This window comes from Solea solea, chromosome 18, assembly GCF_958295425.1.
Source record: "Solea solea chromosome 18, fSolSol10.1, whole genome shotgun sequence".
Classification (NCBI taxonomy): domain Eukaryota; kingdom Metazoa; phylum Chordata; class Actinopteri; order Pleuronectiformes; family Soleidae; genus Solea; species Solea solea.
This window is the reverse complement of record NC_081151.1, coordinates 24,362,299-24,384,798: the sequence shown is the minus strand read 5'-3', so window position 1 is coordinate 24,384,798 and position 22,500 is coordinate 24,362,299. Positions and strand designations below refer to the sequence as shown.

At 47.8% G+C, this 22,500-nt stretch overlaps 5 protein-coding genes across 14 annotated transcripts in view; 1 reads left to right on the top strand and 4 right to left on the bottom strand.

Moving 5' to 3' along the window:
* mipol1 (mirror-image polydactyly 1) overlaps window positions 1-3,150 on the bottom strand; it is a 24,998-nt gene extending 21,848 nt beyond the window's left edge. For 4 of the 6 annotated variants that reach the window (XM_058614580.1, XM_058614582.1, XM_058614581.1 and 1 more), the window contains exons 1-2: window positions 2,834-3,150; window positions 1-88 (exon numbers count right to left, since the gene is read on the bottom strand). The exon at window positions 1-88 is cut by the window's left edge and continues 1 nt beyond it. In XM_058614580.1, coding sequence (XP_058470563.1) covers window positions 1-49 — 49 coding nt within the window. In that variant the 5' untranslated portion in view covers window positions 50-88; window positions 2,834-3,150. Of the gene's footprint in view, window positions 89-643; window positions 1,987-2,097; window positions 2,193-2,833 lie in introns of those variants that run through there. The other 2 variants (XM_058614583.1, XM_058614585.1) reach the window with 2 other exon arrangements.
* An 83-nt stretch (window positions 3,151-3,233) lies between these two features.
* Window positions 3,234-13,068, bottom strand: traf3 (TNF receptor-associated factor 3). 2 transcript variants are annotated; one of them, XM_058614579.1, is made up of 14 exons: window positions 12,847-13,068; window positions 11,665-11,827; window positions 11,382-11,535; window positions 11,107-11,158; window positions 10,920-11,024; window positions 10,685-10,849; window positions 10,527-10,607; window positions 10,262-10,336; window positions 10,086-10,178; window positions 9,872-10,012; window positions 9,483-9,660; window positions 7,243-7,586; window positions 3,962-4,153; window positions 3,234-3,786 (listed from the first exon to the last, which is right to left on the bottom strand). In XM_058614579.1, the coding sequence occupies exons 2-14, from the start codon at window positions 11,822-11,824 to the stop codon at window positions 3,751-3,753; spliced, it is 1,776 nt and encodes a 591-aa protein (XP_058470562.1). In that variant the 5' UTR covers window positions 11,825-11,827; window positions 12,847-13,068; the 3' UTR covers window positions 3,234-3,750. The 2 variants fall into 2 exon arrangements, with proteins under 2 accessions (XP_058470562.1, XP_058470561.1); XM_058614578.1 differs by having other exon boundaries at window positions 12,824-13,067.
* A 161-nt stretch (window positions 13,069-13,229) lies between these two features.
* rcor1 (REST corepressor 1) lies at window positions 13,230-19,697 on the bottom strand. Its single transcript, XM_058614823.1, has 13 exons — window positions 18,842-19,697; window positions 18,673-18,762; window positions 17,965-18,045; window positions 17,800-17,852; window positions 17,286-17,447; window positions 17,074-17,192; window positions 16,918-16,984; window positions 15,880-15,930; window positions 15,659-15,805; window positions 15,280-15,357; window positions 14,132-14,189; window positions 13,812-14,041; window positions 13,230-13,519 (listed from the first exon to the last, which is right to left on the bottom strand). Exons 1-13 carry the CDS (start codon window positions 19,020-19,022, stop codon window positions 13,475-13,477), a joined length of 1,362 nt encoding a protein of 453 aa, XP_058470806.1. The 5' UTR covers window positions 19,023-19,697; the 3' UTR covers window positions 13,230-13,474.
* Window positions 19,698-20,338: 641 nt separating this feature from the next.
* Window positions 20,339-22,134, top strand: ankrd9 (ankyrin repeat domain 9). The gene has a single exon (XM_058614826.1). The coding sequence runs from the start codon at window positions 20,476-20,478 to the stop codon at window positions 21,301-21,303; it is 828 nt and encodes a 275-aa protein (XP_058470809.1). The 5' UTR covers window positions 20,339-20,475; the 3' UTR covers window positions 21,304-22,134.
* tecpr2 (tectonin beta-propeller repeat containing 2) overlaps window positions 22,122-22,500 on the bottom strand; it is a 15,979-nt gene continuing 15,600 nt past the window's right edge. For all 4 annotated transcript variants that reach the window (XM_058614817.1, XM_058614819.1, XM_058614820.1 and 1 more), the window contains one exon: window positions 22,122-22,500. This exon is cut by the window's right edge and continues 137 nt beyond it. In XM_058614817.1, the coding sequence (XP_058470800.1) occupies window positions 22,471-22,500 (30 nt within the window). In that variant the 3' untranslated portion in view covers window positions 22,122-22,470.

The window sequence follows — 22,500 nt, the reverse complement described above, 5'->3', positions numbered from 1 at the left end:
CGTGTACATGTCGACCAGAGAGTCCCTGAGCTCCTTGCTCGGCGGCCATTTTGACGTGGTCTCCTCTGGAATCTGTGACCTCGTTGCCCTGGAAACCAAGAAACACATCAGTTCAACAGCAAAGCAACAACCAAATCTAGGATCCACCTGATCTAGACCTTCCGATGTAGATCTACCTCACACATAACTGGATCCATCTGATCCAGAAACCTGAAATTAACATGAATTTAGCCTGGACTTAAACCTGGACTTAAACCTGGATTTGAGCGTACTTGCTGCTCAGCTGCAGTTCTGTGATCTTCCTCTTGGTTCGCTGTAGAGCTAACTGAACATCTGCAGCTCTGCTGCTGCCGAAGCCACCGGACGCCATCAACACACCTGCACCGACTGAAAACACACCCGAGCGTCGCTATGACGACCCCTACACTCCGTGCCACTTCACTGCACTTCCCAGTGACATTGTTGCAGGACGACTGTGATTGGACGACAGTTCGGTTAAATATTGATGAGCGGAAGAGGTCAGGTGACTCAGGTGAGACCGGTGTCATGTTCAGGGATTGTGATGTCACACATTACCACCTGGAGGGTGGAGCCTCTGTGACATCACACTGACTGAATGAATGAATGCAAAGACACACTGATGAATGATTGATAGGTTTTATTGATTATTGGACATCGATTGATACGTTCTCAACATCCTGCAGCAATTTCTCCAGCAGAGCAGTGTCCACTCGATGCTTCATCACAAACTGTCCATTGAGGTGGAAAACAGGAATGTCCCACCTGTATCTGTCCAACCAGAGTCTGTTCTCAGGGAGACTGATGTCCACCTGCTGCAGGACAAACTAAAGGACAGACACAGAGACGCAGTGAAAGACAACCAACTCCTACATGTTGGATGTGTGCTTGGACGTGTTGGATGTGTGTAGTTGGATGTGTGTGTGGTTGGATGCTTGTGGTTGGATACGTGGGTTAGGGTTAGGGGTTGTGTGCTTGGACGTGTTGGATGTGTGTGTGGTTGGATGCGCGTTGTTGGATGTGCGTGGCTGGATATGCGCGTGGTTGGATGTGCCTGTGGTTGGATATGCGTGTGGTTGGATGTGCGTGTGCTTGGACGTGTTGGATGTGTGTGTGGTTGGATGCGCGTTGTTGGATGTGCGCGTGGCTGGATATGCGTGTGGTTGGATGTGCCTGTGGTTGGATATGCGTGCGGTATCTGTCCAACCAGAGTCTGTTCTCAGTGAGACTGATGCAGGACAAACTGAGGGACAGACACAGAGAGTAAGAGACAACCAACTCCTCCATGTTGGATGTGTGCTTGGACGTGTTGGATGTGTGCGTGGTTGGATATGCGTGTGCTTGGACGTGTTGGATGTGTGTGTGGTTGGATGCGCGTTGTTGGATGTGCGTGTGGTTGGATGTGCCTGTGGTTGGATATGCGTGTGGTTGGATTTGCCTGTGGTTGGATGTGCGTGTGGTTGGATGTGCCTGTGGTTGGATATGCGTGTGGTTGGATATGCGTGTGGTTGGATATGCGTGTGGTTGGATGTGCGTGTGGTTGGATATGCGTGTGGTTGGATGTGCGTGTGGTTGGATGTGCCTGTGGTTGGATGTGCCTGTGGTTGGATGTGCCTGTGGTTGGATATGCGTGTGGTTGGATATGCGTGTGGTTGGATGTGCCTGTGGTTGGATATGCGTGTGGTTGGATATGCGTGTGGTTGGATATGCGTGTGCTTGGTATCTGTCCAACCAGAGTCTGTTCTCAGTGAGACTGATGCAGGACAAACTGAGGGACAGACACAGAGGGTAAGAGACAACCAACTCCTCCATGTTGGATGTGTGCTTGGACGTGTTGGATGTGTGTGTGGTTGGATATGCGTGTGGTTGGATGTGCGTGTGGTTGGATGGTTGCACGTGCCTCAGACTCACTCTGTGTTTAAATGTTTCCAGTCGTTCTTTGGCGTCATCACACAGAGGACACGGGTCCTACAGAAGACACTTGTGGATAAGTCAGGGAAACTTGCTTACGCGTGTGTGTGTGTGTGTGTGTGTGTGTGTGTGTGAGTGATGTCATGGTGATGTCAGAGACGTGGTTACCTTGGTGAACAGAGTGAGAGTGGGTAAAGGTTTGGTAGAAAACAGTCGGAGAAGCTGCACAGATGCAGATTCACACTTCAGGAAAAACATTTGATCTGAGAATTAAAAAAAACACACAAAAAAACAAAACTGTGACTGATCTGAGAGACAGCAGCTGACCAATCACAGGGAGGGGCGGGGCCCTCCATAAATCCCACAATCAGGAGCTGAGTTTTGTTGGTTCAATAGGACTGTCTGGTCTTTGTGGTTTACCAGGTACCTGGTCTGTCCTTCACCTGGTGGAGGTGCCTTACCCAGGGAAGGGAAGGGGAGGCGGGGCGGGGCGGGGCGAGCAACATACTTTGATTTAATGTGAATGATTTTGACATTTGTGACGTAAACACATAACGACATTTAGAGGACAACACGCAGGACATGACACCTTACATCATCAGTCAAACGTATGACAGCGTTTCCGTTTCACGTCAATATTTGTCACGTGTTTGTTGACGGAGGAGGGGGCGGGGCTTGTTTGTTTGTTTCCTGTGAAGCGCTTTCTTTGATTTAAATGAAACTTCGGCTTAAATTAAAGTCAAACTAATATTAACTTTCGATGATCGATAAACTGATTGATCTCAGTCTCCGGTTCAAACTCAAAGTTCCCACAAATCAATAACTTCGGTAACTTCTCTTAGCCTGCTAGCCTGTTAGCATCGACCTACTACGCTGTTACAGACGAAACGACCGTTTAACTCACCGCGGTGAAATGAGCGGCTCCCGGTTCCGGTTCCGCTGATTTAAACAAGTTTCCTGGTGTTTATCACAAAAACACAGTCCTGGTCCTGGTCTTGCGGCTGCTGCTGCTGCTGCTGCTGCTGCTGCTCCTTCTCCTTCTTCTTCTTCTTCTTATGCGTCTTCACGGTTGGCAAACGAGATTAGAGGCGCCCTACCGCCACCTACTGGACTGACTGAGACAGACAGACAGACAGACAGCCAGTGGACAAGAGAGAAGAGCAGCTACTGATAACATGTGTGTTTATATTGTGTAAATAAGAGTGTATGAACAATGTGGCACTGTAAGATGTACGTTACCATGACGATAAAGTGAGAGACAGAGAGAGACACTGTGTGTGTGTGAGCAATAACACTGTAAATGATTCATGTTTTCATTTTATTTTCACACATTAACAAACAAAAACTTGAAAACTGTGCAAATGAATTGGTGAAGAAACTCACAGAGACCACAGAGGAGCAGCTGACCGGACTCTACTGACCCATACTAGTCTCTACTGGTCTCTGGTGCTGGTCTTCAGTGCTTCTCTGCGGGTGAGGTGAATTTCCTCGGTTGCCTTGGTAACCAGTTAATAAACAGGAAGTAAAAGTCGATGCATGGCATCGATAACGAGCAGCAGCACTGTCCTGACTGCAGCGGGCGGCCATGTTGGCTCTGAGTGATGTCACCATGGTGACGTCATAGCAACACTCATCCATTCAAACACATAAATCAGTTCTGCAGGCTACCAGCCAATCACAGGAAGACCCGTCCTCTGGTCTGTACGGGGGTCTCTGATTGGCCACTTCCTCTGAGGTGGACCTTCGCAGATCCTTCCCATCATCCTCTGCTCTGCTGAACATGGACAGGTCAGCTGATCTTAGACCACTGAGGTCACAAGCTCACGGGTCAGGAAGGTCAGAGGTATCCACGGTAACCTGCATCAATCACAAAAGACAGTAGACTGTTCAATCAATCAATCAGTGGTGCAGTGGTGGTTCAGTAGTGGTGGTTCAGTGGTGGTGGTTCAGTGGTGGTGGTTCAGTGGTGGTGGTTCAGTGGTGGTGGTTCAGTAGTGGTGGTTCAGTGGTGGTGCAGGCGTGTTAGCTTCACCTTGATGAAGATGGTGTCGTCTTTGATGTAGCTGCCTGTCTCCAGGACGCTCTGTGAGACAAACAGTGGACAACCAGACGCGATGTTCATCTCTGCGGCGGGACGCCTGAAACTGCTGCTGCTTGGATCTGGTTTGAAGGCGTCGCCCAGGTGTTTCCTGGACGGGCCCTGGTCCATCAGCATCAGAGTCACCTGACCGAGACACAGGAACATGATATTCATTCATTCATATCATGATATTCATGCAGTCATTGTAAAAATCTACAAAGAATGGGTGGAGCTTCAGTTGCTGTGGTTTATAGGAAACAGATACACATATATATATATATATATATATATATGTACATAAATTGGGGGTGGAACGGTTCGGTTGTTTTTATACACTGTAAAAATACCATGTATCAGATCTATAGCCTAATAATGAGATGATTTTTTGATCATGTCATGCAATCATGCAAAAAGTGAAGTAATGAGGCAGCTTGATCCGGGATGAAGAACATCATTGTTACATTTATTCCAGTTTCCATTGTGTCAGTCCGTCACAAACATGTTCACTTGTGGGCGGGGCTTCTCATCTTCTCTGAATGACAGCGACTGGCGCTGTGAAGACATAAAGAATGGCCCTGTCATTCTTTATGTCTTCATAAAGTTCAGGAGTCAGAGTGTGGCTGAATATTCACCACTTCATCTTTCACTCAAACACCCTCATTACTGTTGAAATGCTGCTGTTTCTCACTCCACTCTCTCGTCCTTGTGCTGTCGAGTGTCACGCTCTGCAGATGTGCTAGCATGTTTGAAATACTGCTGCTAGCATAGCAACAGTTACACTTTTTGCTGCTGGAGCATCCTCCAGCTCTGAGGCTCCTCCTCCTGCATCTGACCAGAAACAAAACTTGACTGTGTTACTGACGCAAGGCTTATGCTACGCTAGGCTACGCGTCATAAACCGAACAGTACACACCTAACCCCTGACCCTAACCCGTTCCACCCCTAATATATATATGTACATCAGCTTCTTTAAAACCCCCAATAACGATGTTGATAAAAGAGGTGAAAAAAGAGGGATGGATGCAGATGCAGACGAAGGACAAGCTCAGCCCTTGGCCTCGGCGGAGCGAGGAAGCGGCAGCAAGGAGGTTAGGCGGGAGTACAGAGTTCTCTTGGCTGAGGAGGGAGGATGGAAAAATGTTCTGCGACAAAAAGTGAATATGAGCAACGGATTTGTCCGAGGATGCACGAACATGCAGAAATCAGCATTAACTGACCACAAAAGTAGCCACAGCCACCTTGAGGCTTCGAGGGCGCTCAACCAGAGTGTGGCTATGATTAAGCATGTGGAGAAATCACAGGTTGCCTGCAACGAGGCATTAAAAACACAACTTAAGGTTGTGCTACATATGGCTAAAACAAACACCCCGAGCCACCTGTATCCTGACCTGATAAATCTCTGATAAATCTCTGATAAATCTCTGATAAATCTCTGATAAATCTCTTACAGTCTGCCGCCTGTCCAAACCTCAACAGTGCACACACATACACCCACCATGAGACAGTCAGTCAGATGGAGGAGGCCTTAGCGGAGACCATAACCAGTGATATTGATATTGACCGCATGGCCAACAGCAGATATGTTGGAATAATAGTAGATGAAACCACTAATATCACGGTGGAGAAAATGCTAATCACATACGTGACACTTCAACAGAAAGGGGAGCCTGAAACTGTGTTTAGCGGCAATCACGCAGTTCCCTCTGGCACTGCTGAATGCATCACAGCAAAAATAAAAGATGTGCTGTCGGGCCGTGGGGTCGCTATGGCTCGGGTTGTTGGACTTGGAAGTGACGGAGCCAATGTGATGGTGGGTCGAAAAGCCGGAGTTGCACAGCAGTTGCGCCAGAATGTCTGTCCCTTCCTCTTAATTTTTTTAAATTCCTCTTTCCTCTTAAACTTCTTCAAAGTCAGAAGTTTACAAACACTAAGATTATTATGCCTTTAAACAATTTGGGAAAGCCCAAATGAAGATGTCATGTCTTTGGAAGCTTCTGATTCGGTTTATTGACAACATTTGAGTTCATTAGAGACACACCTGTGCATGTATTTTAAGGCACACCTGAAACACACTGCTTCTTTGTGTAACATCATGAGAAAGTCAAAAGAAATCAGCCAAGATCTCAGGAAGAGAATTGTGGACTTGCACAAGTCTGGTTCATCCTTGGGTGCAATTTCCAGAAGCCTGAAGGTTCATCTGTTCAAACAATTATCCACAAGTATAAACACCATGGAAATGCCCTGCCATCATACCGCTCAGGAAGGAGACGGGTTCTATGTCCCAGAGATGAACGTGCTTTGGTCTGAAATGTGCATGTCAACCCAAGAACAAAAGCAAAAGACATTGTGAAGATGCTGGCTGAAGCTGGTAAGAGTGTGTCATTATCCACAGTGAAACGACTACTGTACCCACATGGGCTCAAAGGCCACTCTGCCAGGAAGAAGCCATTACTCCAAAAGAAACATAAAAAAGCCAGATTACAGTTTGCAAATGCACACAGGGACAAAGACCTTCATTTTTGGAGACGTGTCCTCTGGTCTGACAAAACTAAAATCAAACTGGTCAAACATAATCACCATCGTTACGTCTGGAGGAAAAAGGGAGAAGCTTGCAAGCCTGAGAACACCATCCAAACTGTGAAATACGGGGGGGGGGGGGGGGGGGGGGGGGCAGCATCATGTTGTGGGGTTGTTTTGCTGCAGGAGGGACTGGTGCACTTCACAAAATAGATGGCATCATGAGGAAAGAACATTATGTGGAAATGCTGAAGCGACATCTCAAGACATCAGCCAGGAAGTTGAAGCTTGGGCACAAATGGTTCTTCCAAATGGACAATGACCCGAAGCATACTGCTGAACCAGACTTGTGCAAGTCCACGACTTTCCCATGATGTTACACAAAGAAGCAGCGTGTTTCAGGTGTGCCTTAAAATACATCCTCAGGTGTGTCTCTAATGAACTCAAATGTTGTCAATAAACCGAATCAGAAGCTCCCAAAGACATGACATCTTCATTTGGGCTTTCCCAAATTGTTTAAAGGCATAATAATCTTAGTGTATGTAAACTTCTGACTTTGAAGAAAGTCAGAAGAAATTGTCTAAAAAAAATCCTTCTCTCATTATTCTATATATACATAAATATATATATATATATATATATATGTATGTGTATACATATTGACGGTCAGTCAAAAGTGACTGTGATCACTGTGTCAAGACAAAGCACCTGTATACCTTCTGTTTGAACGGCCAGGGCAGCAGGGCGTCGTACTCGCCCCTCATCACCACAAAGAACAGAGACAGGTGTGTCCCTTTGCCCATGCCGTCCCCGTTCAGGTAAACTCGAGCACACATCTTATATCCGAAGTATCCGGTGTAAAACGGCTGTGAATACAGCGACAGCGTCTTTCCTGCCACCGCTTCCTGTTTCCGTCTCTTGTAGTCGCGGATCTTCCAGATCAGAGTCCCGTTGTAGCTCGCCGTCTCCAGCACCTGGAAGCGCAGGTCCATGTCTGCCAGACGGATCTCATGGACACTCAGCATGTCGTCATGGCGATTCAGCTGCGTCTCCAGGGGCGCTGCAAGGAGACAAGTATTTAAGAATAAGATGAGTGACAGTTAGATGTCATCAGTGTGTCTCCCCCTGACTAACGATGACTGGAGTCTGTGTGAGAACAGTCGTGAAAAAAGGAGAAATCTACAAAACCCCCAAGTGAAGTGAAACGGAGGAAAATGGCGACGATGAAGTGGAAGCGTCAACGCTTTATAAATATTTGTGGGAGGTTAGCAACCAAACAAAAGGAATGGATGTCCAGATGCAGGAAGTACAACATCTAGATCCAACGAGCACAGAGAAAACATCTAAACACAGATCTGTCGGATCATTGTAAAGGAACACAGCGTGTGAATGAATGTTAGGAACAGAGAGAACTACACAACAGGAAGTGGGTCCTGTTATTCTGTGGAGGAAACTCATATCACAAGAAAGCTCGACTTAAACTAACCCAGGAAGAGCGGCATAAAAACTCCAATGATCCAAGCTCAATGAAACAAATACAGGAAGTGAAAACAACAGTGAAGGACGAGCGAGCAACACTTTGAGACAACAGTCCATCAAATGAGAGATTCCATGACCAACACACCTGGACAAATGGATAAGGTGTTTGAAAATGACTATAAAAAGTGATATACACAACCAGACTCAATAAGACACGTTTTAAACCACTTAGATCTTAGATCTCCAACAACATAGATGGAACTGGAAGAAACCATGAAGAGGTTCAAATCAAACTCCAGGGAGAAAAAGAGCTGGACCTGATGTGACTGACCCTGCTGCAGTGAAGCCACAAGAATGATGAACTGTGACTGTAAGTGTGATTTAACCCAGCAGGGGGCAGCTGGTTTGGTGAGGGTCACACCAACGGTCACAGTTTATCTATCAGAGTTCTTATCTGAGTTCGTGCTTAAGACAGAGCAAATCATAATTGTAGGGGATTTCAGTCATTGAATTGAATTAGAATACAACCAACTAACTAAATCTACAGATCAACTGTAACCAGAATACAACTAACTCAACTAAAACTAACTAAATGGTTTAGCTGGCAACATCTACTAGACACGCTTACTGCCTGTCACCCACTCTCCGAGCCTCTGTGAGGGGGCAGATGTGAAGGTGAAGGGCAGATGAAGTTATTGACTATCACTAACCATAACCGTTAGTAACTATCACTAACCATAACCAGTTCATGACTATCACTAACCATAACCAGTTAATGACTATCACTAACCCTAACTGTTAGTAACTATCACTAACCATAACCAGTTAATGACTATCACTAACCATAACAGTTAGTAACTATCACTAACCATAATCAGTTAATGACTATCACTAACCATGACCAGTTAATGACTATCACTAACCATAACCGTTAGTAACTATCACTAACCATAACAGTTAGTAACTATCACTAACCATAACCAGTTAATGACTATCACTAACCATGACCAGTTATTGACTATCACTAACCATAACAGTTAGTAACTATCACTAACCATAACCAGTTAATGACTATCACTAACCATAACAGTTAGTAAATATCACTAACCATAACCAGTTAATGACTATCACTAACCATAACCAGTTAGTAAATATCACTAACCATAACCAGTTAATGACTATCACTAACCATAACCAGTTAATGACTATCACTAACCATGACCAGTTAGTAATTATCACTAACCAGTTAATGACTATCACTTACCATACCCAGTTAATGACTATCACTAACCATAACAGTTAGTAAATATTTACAAGAAGTAAAAGATAGAAAGTAGACGGAATCAGTGAGGGACAGGAGGGACAGCAGCTGTTTAGACACAAGGCGGGACAAGTCCAGAGGTGGGGGACAGATGATGAGGGGGACCAGGGACTGAGGGTCTAAAACGAGTCCCCAGATGTGTTTGCATGTTCTGACCCAGAGGGTGTGTTGTGGATCCTGTTCCACTGCGTCCCCCTTGTTCCAGAGCGTTCAGCCTGGTGCGGACATTGTCCAGAGTTCCTCTGAGGTTGTCCACCTCGTCTCTGAGCAGACGGAGAGAGTGAAGCTCCAGCTCCACCTCCAGGAGCTTCTCAGAGTGAGAACTCATCAGTTTCTGTAGGAGAGACAGAAACTGGTGTTCAGGATCAGTCTCAAATCTGGTTGATGTTGACGTCATCTGACATAATCGGAGGATGAGTTTGATTTATTATCTAACGTTTCACACCTTCTGTTAATCCCCACATGAAAACATATGCTACTGTACTACAACACAGTGTCCCTGTCAGACCTGAACGCACAACAAAAGACGTGGATTATCGTGAGACCTGCATCGTCGCCAGCTTTTGCTCCATCTGACGATTCTTGTCTCTCAGCTCGTCGTTGTGTTTTTCCAGTTCAGACAGACGGCTGCTGAGCGCAGGCAGCACCTTGTATCGCTCTGACAGCTCTCCTTTCACATCCTCCACCTGCAAACCCAAACACCAGTCAGCTCAACTCACACTGTTATGTACACTGGTTAGTTACCTAGTTACTGGTTACCTTGTTCTCCAGCACCAAACTCCTGTTGGCCATCATTCTCAAGTGCTCGGCTGCAGACGTGGACTCATGTTGCCTCATTTCCTGGTTCAAACCCTGAATGTTTACAGTACAAACATCATCAAGTGTGTTCCATCAAAGACACGGCACATGGTAACCATGACGATGAGAGCAGGTACCTTGAAGACGCAGCCGTAACGGTGGAACTGGCAACTCACTTGAGCTTTGGGACAGTCATGCTGGTGACTGGAGAGCTGAAACACACACAAATTCATTCATTCATTCATCAGTCAATCAATGATCCATCACTGGGACACTGCTGTGGGACACTGCTGTGGGACACTGCTGTGGGACACTGCTGTGGGACACTGCTGTGGGACACTGCTGTGGGACACTGCTGTGGGACACTGCTGTGGGACACTGGAGAATATATTGGGTCAGTACCTCACTCCGGGGCAACGAGGAGAACGAGCAGTGGTTTGGACAGGAGACCGGGAATGCTGGACACACGGTGTCTTTGTGTTTCTGAAAACATGGGTCACATGTTATTTCTTCTGTGTGATGTCATCAGCAGTGATGTCAGCAGTGATGTCACTGGTTACCTGCAGTTCTGTCAGTGGCATCTTGGTGGCGCAGAACTCACAGCTGCTCTCTCTGTGTTTACATTTCCAGCTCAGGTGATCAGGGATTTCCTTCCTCATCATTCGCTCTTTACATTTTCCCAGAGGACAGGGGACCTCAAAGAAGGGACAGACGTTCAGGTGTTCCTGCAGAGGGGGACACGCGGTTCAATGTGCTGTTTGACAGGTTGCGTGTCACCATGGTAACAGCACTCACAGGTATCTGCTGCAGACTCATGTGTTCCTGACAGCCGTGAGCTTCACTGCGACAGTAGACCTTCAGAGACATGATCTCCCTGTGACAGCACACGTCCCTGAAGATCTGCACACACACACACACACACACACATGAGCCATCATCCGTCAATCAGTCATCATCAATGATGATGTCACTTCCTGCTCACCTTGTCTTTAAACAGCGGCTCCATGTCAGCTGGACACACTGGGTTTGGCTGACTGAGGACAGAGGACAGAAACCCTGCTGGTCAGAGGAGGAACTGCAGCATCACAAAAGACTACACCAGACTACAAGTGTACCAGAGAAGACCAGTGAGGGAAAGAGCTGCTGGTGACCACACGAGGCAGCAGAGGACCAGCAGCTCCATAATCACTGATCATCTCTGTGGACTTCTCCTCAGCAGCCTGTAGACCTGGATGAGTCCTCAGCTGTGTGTCTCACCTGAGGATGTTGTTGATGCAGCTCTGACAGAAGCGATGTCCACACTCCGTCTGTCGCGGCTGACACAGAACCAGGCGACACACCTCGCAGCAGTACTTAGCTTCTGGACTCTCTACAAAGTGATCTCGAAATCCTCCATGAAGAGGCAGAAAACCTGCAACAGAGACACACCTGAGGTCACCTGAGGTCACCTGAGGTCACCTGAGGCCACCTGAGGTCACCTGAGGCCACCTGAGGCCACCTGAGGTCACCTGAGGTCATTATAAAACATCTGAATCCATACCTTGTGGAGCGACAGGGTCACTGAGGGGCCACACATTGGCCGGGCGGTGAGAGGGGGGGGTGATGGGAGGAGCCACAGAGAGAGACGCAGCCAGGGAGGGCGCCACCTGCTGGAGTGGAATCTGCACCTCCCTCCCGTCAGAACTCCTCCCCGCTGACATGACCTGAAGATCATGTGATTAAAAACACTTCCTGTCAGCTGTGAGGGTTTTACTCTGAACCTTCACCATTATCACAGGATCCAGATCTGAACCAGGTCCAGGATCATTCTTTTCAATTTCAGTCTCTGTCTGTCTCTCTGAGCCTGTCTGTGTCTCTGTCTGTCCCTCTGAGCCTGTCTGTCTCTCTGAGCCTGTCTGTCTCTCTGAGCCTATCTGTCTCTCTGTGTCTCTCTGAGCCTATCTGTCTCTCTGTGTCTCTCTGAGCCTATCTGTGTCTCTGTCTGTCTCTCTGAGCCTGTCTGTGTCTATGTCTGTGTCTATGTCTATGTCTCTGAGCCTGTCTATGTCTATGTATGTGTCTCTGAGCCTGTCTGTGTCTCTGTCTGTCTCTCTGAGCCTGTCTGTGTCTCTGTCTGTGTCTCTGACCCTGTCTGCGTCTCTGTCTGTCTCTCTGAGCCTGTCTGTGTCTCTGAGCCTGTCTGTGTCTCTGTCTGTGTCTCTGACCCTGTCTGCGTCTCTGTCTGTCTCTCTGAGCCTGTCTGTGTCTCTGACCCTGTCTGTGTCTCTGACCCTGTCTGCGTCTCTGTCTGTCTCTCTGCGTCTCTGTCTGTCTCTCTGAGCCTGTCTGTGTCTCTGTCTGTGTCTCTGACCCTGTCTGCGTCTCTGTCTGTCTCTCTGAGCCTGTCTGTGTCTCTGAGCCTGTCTGTGTCTCTGACCCTGTCTGCGTCTCTGTCTGTCTCTCTGAGCCTGTCTGTGTCTCTGAGCCTGTCTGTGTCTCTGACCCTGTCTGCGTCTCTGTCTGTCTCTCTGAGCCTGTCTGCGTCTCTGCCTGTCTCTCTGAGCCTGTCTGCGTCTCTGTCTGTCTCTCTGAGCCTGTCTGTGTCTCGATGAGCTGATATAAACTCGAAACGATGCTAACTATTAGCTTCTTTAGCTCGGTGAGAGCTAACAACAGTGTCTCACAGTCGGTCTCTGTCTCCGTCTCTCGGGGACACCTACATGAATCTAGTCCTCGGTCTTACTGTCAGCAGCTCCGCGGATCGGCACGCTCTGTCTCCGGGGTTCAAACCGTCGAGCCGCCGGTGCGGCGTCCTCCAAACCTCCAGGCCTCCAGTAAAGTCCTCATGATCCGGGTCCGGGTCCAGGTCCAGGTCCGTGATTCTAGCTCTCTGGTCTATGTGTGTGTGCGACTGGTATGATCACACTGGAAACCCCCTCACAGCTTCCGCCCAGGAAATCCCCCAGCTGCCCCGGGAGGGAGCCTGGCCACCGGGGGGCGCTGTGTGGTGCAACATGCAGGGATTTCTCCGTCTCTGCATTTTACAACACACAGCGCCCCCCGGAGGTCAGGCGGGTTTCTCAGGACTCAGGTTATGACAAAACAGGAAGTGACACATGGTTTTTTTTTTATTCACTTTGGTTTAATTATTTTTCATAAAATCCAGAAAACAGGACGACAGCTCCAGAGTGATGTCATCCAATATGGCTGCTTCAGAGTACGATAGGCACCGCCCACCTTTGCCCACACCACCAGCATGACTGACAGGTCAGGTGTGATTTGTGATTGGTCCAGAGAACTCCGTTCACCTCATCATCAACTGATCAATACAAGTTTAACACATTAAAACAAGAGGGGCGGAGTCACGCGTCTCAGGAAGGCAGAGGATTGTGGGCGTCGACAGGAGAGGACGAGTCCTGCAGGACACAGTCAAAACACAATAGTTTCAGTAGTTAAGCAGAAAAGGACTAGTTAAGGTCTCAACTAACTTCTGAACACTGACTGGAAGACACTGTGAAGACACTGTGAAGACAAAGTTTACCTTCACTAGTGTGTGACGTCAACAGTAACAAGTTTTGCATTTTGAGTAAATAAACAAAGTAAGTGTCCTCCTGTGTCTTTGTGTCCTCATACTTTAATAACAACAGCCAGTCTGACATCATCAGCACACTTCTCCAGTCAGAGAGGATTCTGGGATACATAATTCACCTCCTTCATGTCCTCCTCACTGGGACAGGCTTCCATCTTGTCCATGTCCTCGCCTCGATCGCTTCCTTCAGCTCCGCCCTCCATTCCATTCTCCGCCTCCCACTCCTGAAGAACCTCATCCAAGTTAAATCTGCGTCTGTAGTTCACCAGGAAGTTCTTCACCTGGACCACCGACTTGTTACCAATTACATCTGAGATCGCCTGGAAGTCCCGCCCATACTTCCTGATGGCTGCGTGTGATTGGGCAAGAGGAGAGAGAGACACTGACTCATTACAGTGAAGGTTTAAAACCATGATGTCACAGGAAGTTCAGACGTTACCTTGAACAGCGAGAAGCTGCTCCTCTGTCGTCCACCGCGAGTTAAACTTCTGTGTCGCCTGGCAACAGACGGCAACACGGTCAGCCAACAGGCAACCAGCAACGATGTCAACAAACAACCAGCAACGACGTCAACAAACAACCAGCAACGACGTCAACAAACAACCAGCAACGACGTCAACAAACAACCAGGGGGGTATTCCATCAACGTAGCTAAGAATTGCCAGACTTGGGTGTAAGCTTGAAGCTTGACTAAGCTCCATCTCCCAATCTAGCTCCAAGTCGTTCCATCAAGTGAAATCAGCTGGCTCCACCTGACGCTTAGTCAAGCCTCACCTGTTAAGCCTCAACTTGTGCACGCCCACAGGGAAAATAAAAAGCCCATTCTAGTCGAGCGCGGAAACTGTGAAAAATGCCGAAAAGCAAGAGGAAAAGAACGTGCAGAGATGTTCTCTGCAGCGGAGGGTTAGCCCTTTTCATTTTAGGGCTTTGGTTGCATTAATAGGTCCACATAATTGATTAGTTTAAAACAAAAACCATCAAGAAATCAATAGGTAGATTATTGTCTCCATATATGTTGTCCCTTTGATGGAGGATTTATATAACATGATGATGCTGAAATACTTCATTTTCTTTGTCACTTACACATTCAGCCTGTCGGCAATATTCTGCTACGCCACATCCCTGGCTTTATTGATTGCCGCGGTATTGCCCTTCTTTGGGATTATGTGGCTGTAATCCTCATATACCTCCATGAGGAGGGTTTGCTCCGCTGCGGAGAACATCTCTGCACGTTCTTTTCCTCTTGCTTTTCGGCATTTTTCACAGTTTCCGCGCTCGTCTAGAATGGGCTATTTATTTTCCCTGTGGGCGTGCACAAGTTGAGGCTTAACAGGTGAGGCTTGACTAAGCGTCAGGTGGAGCCAGCTGATTTCACTTGATGGAACGACTTGGAGTTAGATTGGGAGGTGGAGCTTAGTCAAGCTTCAAGCTTACACTGGGTTAGGGTCTGGCAATTCTTAGCTACGTTGATGGAATACCCCCCAGCATTAACATCAACAACAACAAACAACGTCAACAAACAATGCAAAGGACAGAATGAAGTCATTCAACATGCATCAACATCCAGCAGCAGGTTGCCATGGTTACCTCATGTTGCCTGAACTCATCCACTCCTGAGCTGAGTTTGTCCTTCAGAGCAGAATTCACCTGCTTGATGTTCTGAACCTGAGAGTGAGACAGGTGAGAGTGAGACAGACAGACAGACTGTTGCAGCTGCAGCAGTGAGGACAACATTTATACTCACACATACATTGTAGTCTCATAAATAAATGTAACTATCTGAATTCATTTCAGACATCAGTTGTTTACAGGACACATTTGACTTTATATCAACTTAATCAGATGAATCACAGGTTCATATTTGTTTAAACTTCATTTTTGGAAAAGGAGGCAGGCAGGCAGACAGACAGACAGACAGACAGGCAGGCAGGCAGGCAGGCAGACAGACAGGCAGGTAGGCAGGCACCTGTCTCTTGATAGAGACCAATTGTCCTTCCAGGTTTTTGACAAGTCCTTGAGCAGAGGACGACGACAGAGACGCAACGTCCTGCTGTTTCAGAAACATTCCTCTGGGGGGACGTTTCTTCAGCTTGTGAGACGCCTTACCACCTGACTGAGAGACAGACAGGCGGGTCAATGACAGACAAATGGGTCACTGAGAGACAGACAGGTTCTTCACATTCTTACCTTCAGTCCAGCTGTTGGTTTGACCTCTGACCTTTCTAATCCACAACTGACCTGAAAACCATAAATGTCCGTAAACAATTAATAAACTGTTAGTAAACAGTTAATGGTAACAGTTAGTCAGTGTAAACAGTGTAAACAGTTAGTTAGTGTAAACAGTCAGTTAGTGTAAACAGTTAGTTAGTGCAAACCGTAAGTGTAAACAGTTAGTGTAAACAGTTAGTAAGTGTAAACAGTAAGTGTAAACAGTTAGTGTAAACAGTTAGTGTAAACAGTTAGTGTAAACAGTTAGTGTAAACAGTTAGTGTAAACGGTAAGTGTAAGCAGTTAGTGTAAACAGTAAGTGTAAGCAGTTAATAAGCGTAAACAGTTAGTGTAAACAGTTAGTGTAAACAGTAAGTGTAAGCAGTTAGTGTAAACAGTTAGTGTAAACAGTTAGTGTAAACAGTTAGTGTAAACAGTTAGTGTAAACGGTAAGTGTAAGCAGTTAGTGTAAACAGTAAGTGTAAGCAGTTAATAAGCGTAAACAGTTAGTGTAAACAGTTAGTGTAAACAGTAAGTGTAAGCAGTTAGTGTAAACAGTAAGTGTAAGCAGTTAATAAGCGTTAACAGTTAGTGTAAACAGTAAGTGTAAACAGTTAGTAAGTGTAAACAGTAAGTGTAAACAGTTAATAAGTGTAAACAGTTAGTAAGTGTAAACAGTTAATAAGCGTAAACAGTTAGTGTAAACAGTCAGTTAGTGTAAACAGTTAGTAAGTGTAAACAGTTAGTAAGCGTAAACAGTGTAAACAGTTAGTTAGTGTAAACAGTTAGTAAGTGTAAACAGTAAGTGTAAACAGTTAATAAGCGTAAACAGTTAGTGTAAACAGTAAGTGTAAACAGTTAGTTAGTGTAAACAGTTAGTAAGCGTAAACAGTTAGTTAGTGTAAACAGTCAGTTAGTGTAAACAGTTAGTAAGTGTAAACAGTTAGTTAGTGTAAACAGTTAGTAAGCGTAAACAGTGTAAACAGTTAGTTAGTGTAAACAGTTAGTTAGTGTCACCTCCTTCTTGTCGTCAAACTCCGAGTCACTCAGAGGATTTTTGTTTCCATCTTCACCTTCATTATCACTGAAACAAACATAATTCACACCTACAGTTACATGTGAGCAACCTGTGATAATGTCCCCTGTGATAATGTCCCCTGTGGGGCGTCTCACCTGTCTCCTCTCTCTCTCTTGTGTTTACGACTCTGTCGATCCATCAAACTCGTTTTACTGCGACTTTTTTTCCACGAGTAATAAAAGCGAACCAGACTGGACATGGACTTATCAGGTAACTACACACACACACACACACACACAGAGGAAACAGCACTGATTACACTGGTGACACAGTTAAGTGGTTACACTGGTAAACTGGTGACTCATACCATCTGCTGGATGCGGTGGAAGCTCTTGCCGTGGAAACTGAACGCCTGTTCAAACAGGACTCGGTCCTCAACCGTCCACTCGTCAGGAAACGGTGTGAAATTTGGCAAATCAGCAAGAGATTTTTCAACATTGTGTTTGTGCCAGAAGAGCATCCCCAGAGCCTGAGACACACAGGTACAGGCGCTCAGGTACAGACGCACAGGTACAGGCGCACGGGTACAGGCGCACGGGTACAGGCGCTCAGGTACAGACGCACGGGTACAGACGCACGGGTACAGGCGCACGGGTACAGACGCACAGGTACAGGCGCTCAGGTACAGACGCACGGGTACAGACGCACGGGTACAGGCGCACGGGTACAGACGCACGGGTACAGACGCACAGGTACAGGCACACAGGTACAGGCGCACGGGTACAGGCGCACGGGTACAGGCACAGGCGCTCGGGTACAGGCGCTCAGGTACAGGCGCTCAGGTACAGACGCACAGGTACTGTTACAGTTTAACTCTGTACCTGCTCCATGTTGTATCCATGTTTGTCTTTGGCGATGCTGATGTATTCATCCACTGAAACACACACAAACACAAACAAACAAACACACACACACGCACACGTTACATATTTACTTCACAACAAACACATTTTTATTCTGTTTGTGTTTATTTTTAAATTTCTTACACTGAGTTTGGTTCAGGCTTCTGTTCGGGATCCAAACCAACATCCCAGGATTTTCTGTGAGCTGAGCCACCACAGCCACATCTACACACACACGCACACAGAGACGCGCACGCACACGCACACAGAGACGCGCACGCACACGCACACACACACACACGTTGTTAAATGTTAGATATGAAGCAGATTTCAGGATTTTTAAGTCTTTTCAGCTTTGATCTACAGTGAGTGTGTGAGTGTCCATCACCTCTCCTCTGTCCCTCACCTGTCCTCTGTCCCTCACTTGTGCTCTGTCTTGTCCATCACCTCTCCTCTGTCCCTCACCTGTCCTCTGTCCCTCACTTGTGCTCTGTCTTGTCCATCACCTCTCCTCTGTCCCTCGCCTGTCCTCTGTCCCTCACTTGTGCTCTGTCTTGTCCATCACCTCTCCTCTGTCCCTCGCCTGTCCTCTGTCCCTCACTTGTGCTCTGTCTTGGCCATCACCTCTCCTCTGTCCCTCACCTCTCCTCTGTCCCTCACCTGTCCTCTGTCCCTCACCTGTCCTCTGTGCCTCACTTGTCCTCTGTCCCTCACGGGTCCAGTTGTTCAATCTCAGTGCTGCCCCCTGGTGTTAAACTTCGAGATCATGTATGTTGTGATTTGTGCTGTACAAATAAAGTTGAATTGAATTGAATGTCATTATCAGGCCTCGAAACACATTCCGTCTCTTACCCGGGTCAAAGTCCGGAACCACAGCCTGGTACTGCGGTCCGACCCGCATCCCTCCTCCTCCTCCTCCTCCTCCTCCTCCTGCTCCCCCTCCTGCACAAACAGAACACAGCAGGTCTGAGCAGAACCGCGCAGACTCGGCAGAACCGCGGTGACCGAGGCTCGTACCCACCATGCTCGTCGTCGCTGCTGGAGCCTGAACTTCCTTCTTCCCAGCAGTTGTATGAGCTGCTTCCATTACCGGACAGAGACTTCCCGCCGGGGTTCGCCGCTGCTCCGGGACCACTGCCCGGTGGAGCTCGGCCTCTCCTTTTACCCGAAGCCTCCGGATTTCTCTGCAGCATCGCGGGCATAACGAGTTCGGAGCGGACCGGGTCAAGTGAAGGCTGCTAACTCGGGCTAACAGTTAGCCCTGAGCAAAGTAACACTAAACTCTCTGAGCTGCTGTGCTGCGGAGTTCTCAGTCCGGTCCGGTGGTAAACACAGACCGAGGGAGGAACGTTCCGCCTACTGAAGCTAATTCAAGCTAAACACACACAGATGCTAAATGTTAAAGGAGAACGTGACGTCACTGACGTCGCTGATACCGAATCAATACAAGTGATGAGAATTTTCTCATATGGTTGTGATTTATTATTGGCAGTGTTTTCAATCTTTTTGATGAAACCTAGTTTTGTTTCTTGTTTTTTTGGCGTTTTTAATTTTCCCTCCAAGATCTCACAAGAAATGATTTCAAAGAAGATATAAGTAGATTGTCAAAGAGCTATGAGTTATTGAGGGTTATAGTGTGTATATTCTATGGGTATTATTAATAAACAATTAACAAAGAAACAGAATTATATACATGCAAAAAAGATCACATGACATCATCTAACCCTCGGATCTGAACCACAGCAGCAGACCTGGGTCAGACCTGGTTCAGATCTGGTTCCGAACCTGTGGAGAAGAGTTTCCAAATGTTTTAACAAATCAGTCACACGGACGCACACAGACAGACACACACAGACAGACACACACACACAGACAGACAGACACACACAGACAAACACACACACACACACAAACACGCACACACACAAACACAGACAGACACACAAACACAGACAGACACACAAACACAGACAGACACACAAACACAGACAGACACACACAGACAGACAGACAGACACACACAGACAGTCAGACCCACTCAGACAAACACAGACAGACAGACAGACACACAAACACAGACAGACACACTCAGACAAACACACACAGACAGACACACACAAACACGCACAGACAGACACACACAAACACAGACAGACACACACACACAAACACAGACAGACACACACACACAAACACAGACAGACACACAAACACAGACAGACCCACTCAGACAAACACAGACAGACAGACACACACACACAAACACGCACAAACACAGACAGACACACAAACACAGACAGACAGACACACAAACACGCACAGACACACACACAGAGGGAGAAAAAAAAAAGACTTGTGTTGTGATCACGTGTCAACGATCAACATCCAAACATGACGTCATTAAATCTCGCGCCTCTGTCTCTGGTAAACCGGTTCTGAATGTTCGGAATGTGCCCGACACTTGATCCGCCTCGCAGCCCCGCCCTTCAGCCCCGCCCCCGCACACAAAACAAACATCCACACATGGAAATGAAGCTGCTGGCGCGAGGGGCGGGGTCAGCGTGCGTTGGGAGGAGATGAAGCGAGGGGGCGTGGCCAGGGCAGCTATAAAAGAGTGCAGTGTGCGTGTGTGTTTGTTTGACAGCGTCCACCGTGATGCCGTGGTTGCCGTGGTTACTGGCCTCTCAGAATGACGTCATGTCGGAGCGTCAGTGCGAGCGGACGTCGTTCTCCTTCTACTGCGCGGTGAGGGAGGGGCTTCCCGCGTGGCTGCTGGAGGACATGCGCGCCATGGAAGTGTTCTGCTGGGAGGACGGGCGCCCGCGAGCGTTCCTGCCATCGGAGGCGCTGTTGTACGCGCTGGTGCACGATCACCAAGACTATGCGCGTTACCTGCTCGACAGGTACTCACTGAGCGCGCTCACAGCGCCGCGCTGCAGCATCTGCTGCGGCCACCGCAGCGGAACACCGCACCTGAACGTGGCGGTGCGTTACGACCGCGTGTCCATCCTCGGCGCGATGGTGGAGACGCTGAAGGACGTCGCCACGGCGACCGAGCGACAGCAGCTGCTGGAAAGCTGCGGCAGCTGCGCGCACGTTTCTGACGCGGGAAAGACGGCGGTGCGGGTGGCGCTGGAGCTGTCGCGCGCAGACTGTCTGCTACTGCTGCTGGTTCACGGGGCGCGGCCCGACGGACTCGACACCGCGCTGCAGACGCTCGTCTCCAGCGGCGCGGCGCAGCGACGCCACGCCCGCCGCTGCCTCGACCTGCTGCTGCTGTTTCTGCCCTATCCACAGCTGCCGCGCTGCGTGCGCGAGGAGCCGCAGCGCTGGCAAAGCCTGCTGGGAAAGCGAGTGTTCAGTTGGCTATGTGGTCTGGCTCCGCCCCCCCTCCTGCTGCAGGCGCTAAGGTGTCTAGTCCGGTCTGGCCCAGACCAGATTAGCACACTGCCCAACTTCCTGCAGCCTCACAGCTGGCAGTGACATCTGTCGCCATGGGAACAACAACAACAACTCAGGACTGCTGTGATTGGACAATCAGTCGATGATGTCAGTGAATACAACGCAGACTCCGGCCAATCAGACGGCTTCATACAGAGAATCACTGATTATGTCATTGTTTAGCCCTGAACACAGTCCAGTCCAGTCCGGTGGTGAACACAGTCCGGTCCAGTCCGGTGGTGCACATAGTCCGGTCCGGTCCGGTGGTGAACACGGTCCGGTCCGGTCGGGTGGTGAACACAGTCCGGTCCAGTACGGTGGTGCACATAGTCCGGTCCGGTCCGGTGGTGAACACGGTCCGGTCCGGTCGGGTGGTGAACACAGTCTGGTCCAGTCCGGTGGTGCACACAGTCCGAGGGAGGAACGTTCTGCCTGCTGAAGCTACATCAAGCTAAACACACACAGATGCTAAAGGTTAAAGGTGAAAGTCATGTGACTGTCTGATGATACTGACCTCACTTTAAAGTGAATGGAACTGTGGGCGGGTCAGAATACAAGGCCACCTCCCACCATCTGATGTCATGATTGTATTTATTCATGTGCAGTTTATTGACTTTACTTCATCAGAGTAAAGATCCATCGCCCTGATCATATTGATCATCATTGATAGATCAATGAATGTGATCAGTTTTACAAACCATCATTGAACCATCACTTTATTGATCTGTTTATTTATTGGAGCCAGTGATGTCAGAGATTGTGGGAGGGGCTACCACAGGAAATGAAGCATCAATGTCGTCGCTGTTGCTTGTTTTTATTTTTAAACCTGAACAAAATGATTGTGATTAATAAACGATCAATAATGTTTTAAAATGTTTAATAATTTAATGAATGACATCACACACAAGTACAAGCAAAGACAGTCACTGTTCCCATGGTGACGATGTGGGAGAGGAGGAGGTCTATCCAATGAACTGCTGTAAATCCACTACCAGTCCCCCTCAGTTCACTTTAGTCCCCCTCAGTCCAGAATGTTCCACTTTTTACATCAAGTAGTTAGAACCAGTAGTTAAAAGTCCAGTTAGAACCAGTTAGAGTAGGCTTTAGTCCAGTCTGAGTCTGAGACCGCTTTACAACCTCTTCAGAATAAAGTGCTTCATATTAAGTCAAAAGAATTTTCTGTGTCGCAGCCATCAGTGATGTCAAAGGTCAGATGAGCTCCCATTCATCATCAATATC

Excerpts from the sequence above, each read along its gene's own strand:
- ankrd9 (XM_058614826.1), top strand. The coding sequence starts at position 20,476 with ATGCCGTGGTTGCCGTGGTTACTGGCCTCTCAGAATGACGTCATGTCG.
- traf3 (XM_058614579.1), bottom strand. The coding sequence starts at position 11,824 with ATGTCAGCGGGGAGGAGTTCTGACGGGAGGGAGGTGCAGATTCCACTC. Across the intron at positions 11,159-11,381 it reads TGCATCAACAACATCCTCAG|TCAGCCAAACCCAGTGTGTC; the intron begins GTGAGACACACA and ends CTCTGTCCTCAG. Across the intron at positions 11,025-11,106 it reads AGCCGCTGTTTAAAGACAAG|ATCTTCAGGGACGTGTGCTG; the intron begins GTGAGCAGGAAG and ends GTGTGTGTGCAG.
- rcor1 (XM_058614823.1), bottom strand. The coding sequence starts at position 19,022 with ATGCCCGCGATGCTGCAGAGAAATCCGGAGGCTTCGGGTAAAAGGAGA. Across the intron at positions 17,193-17,285 it reads TCCACCGCATCCAGCAGATG|TTACCTGATAAGTCCATGTC; the intron begins GTATGAGTCACC and ends GTGTGTGTGTAG. Across the intron at positions 15,806-15,879 it reads AACCAACAGCTGGACTGAAG|TCAGGTGGTAAGGCGTCTCA; the intron begins GTAAGAATGTGA and ends TCTGTCTCTCAG.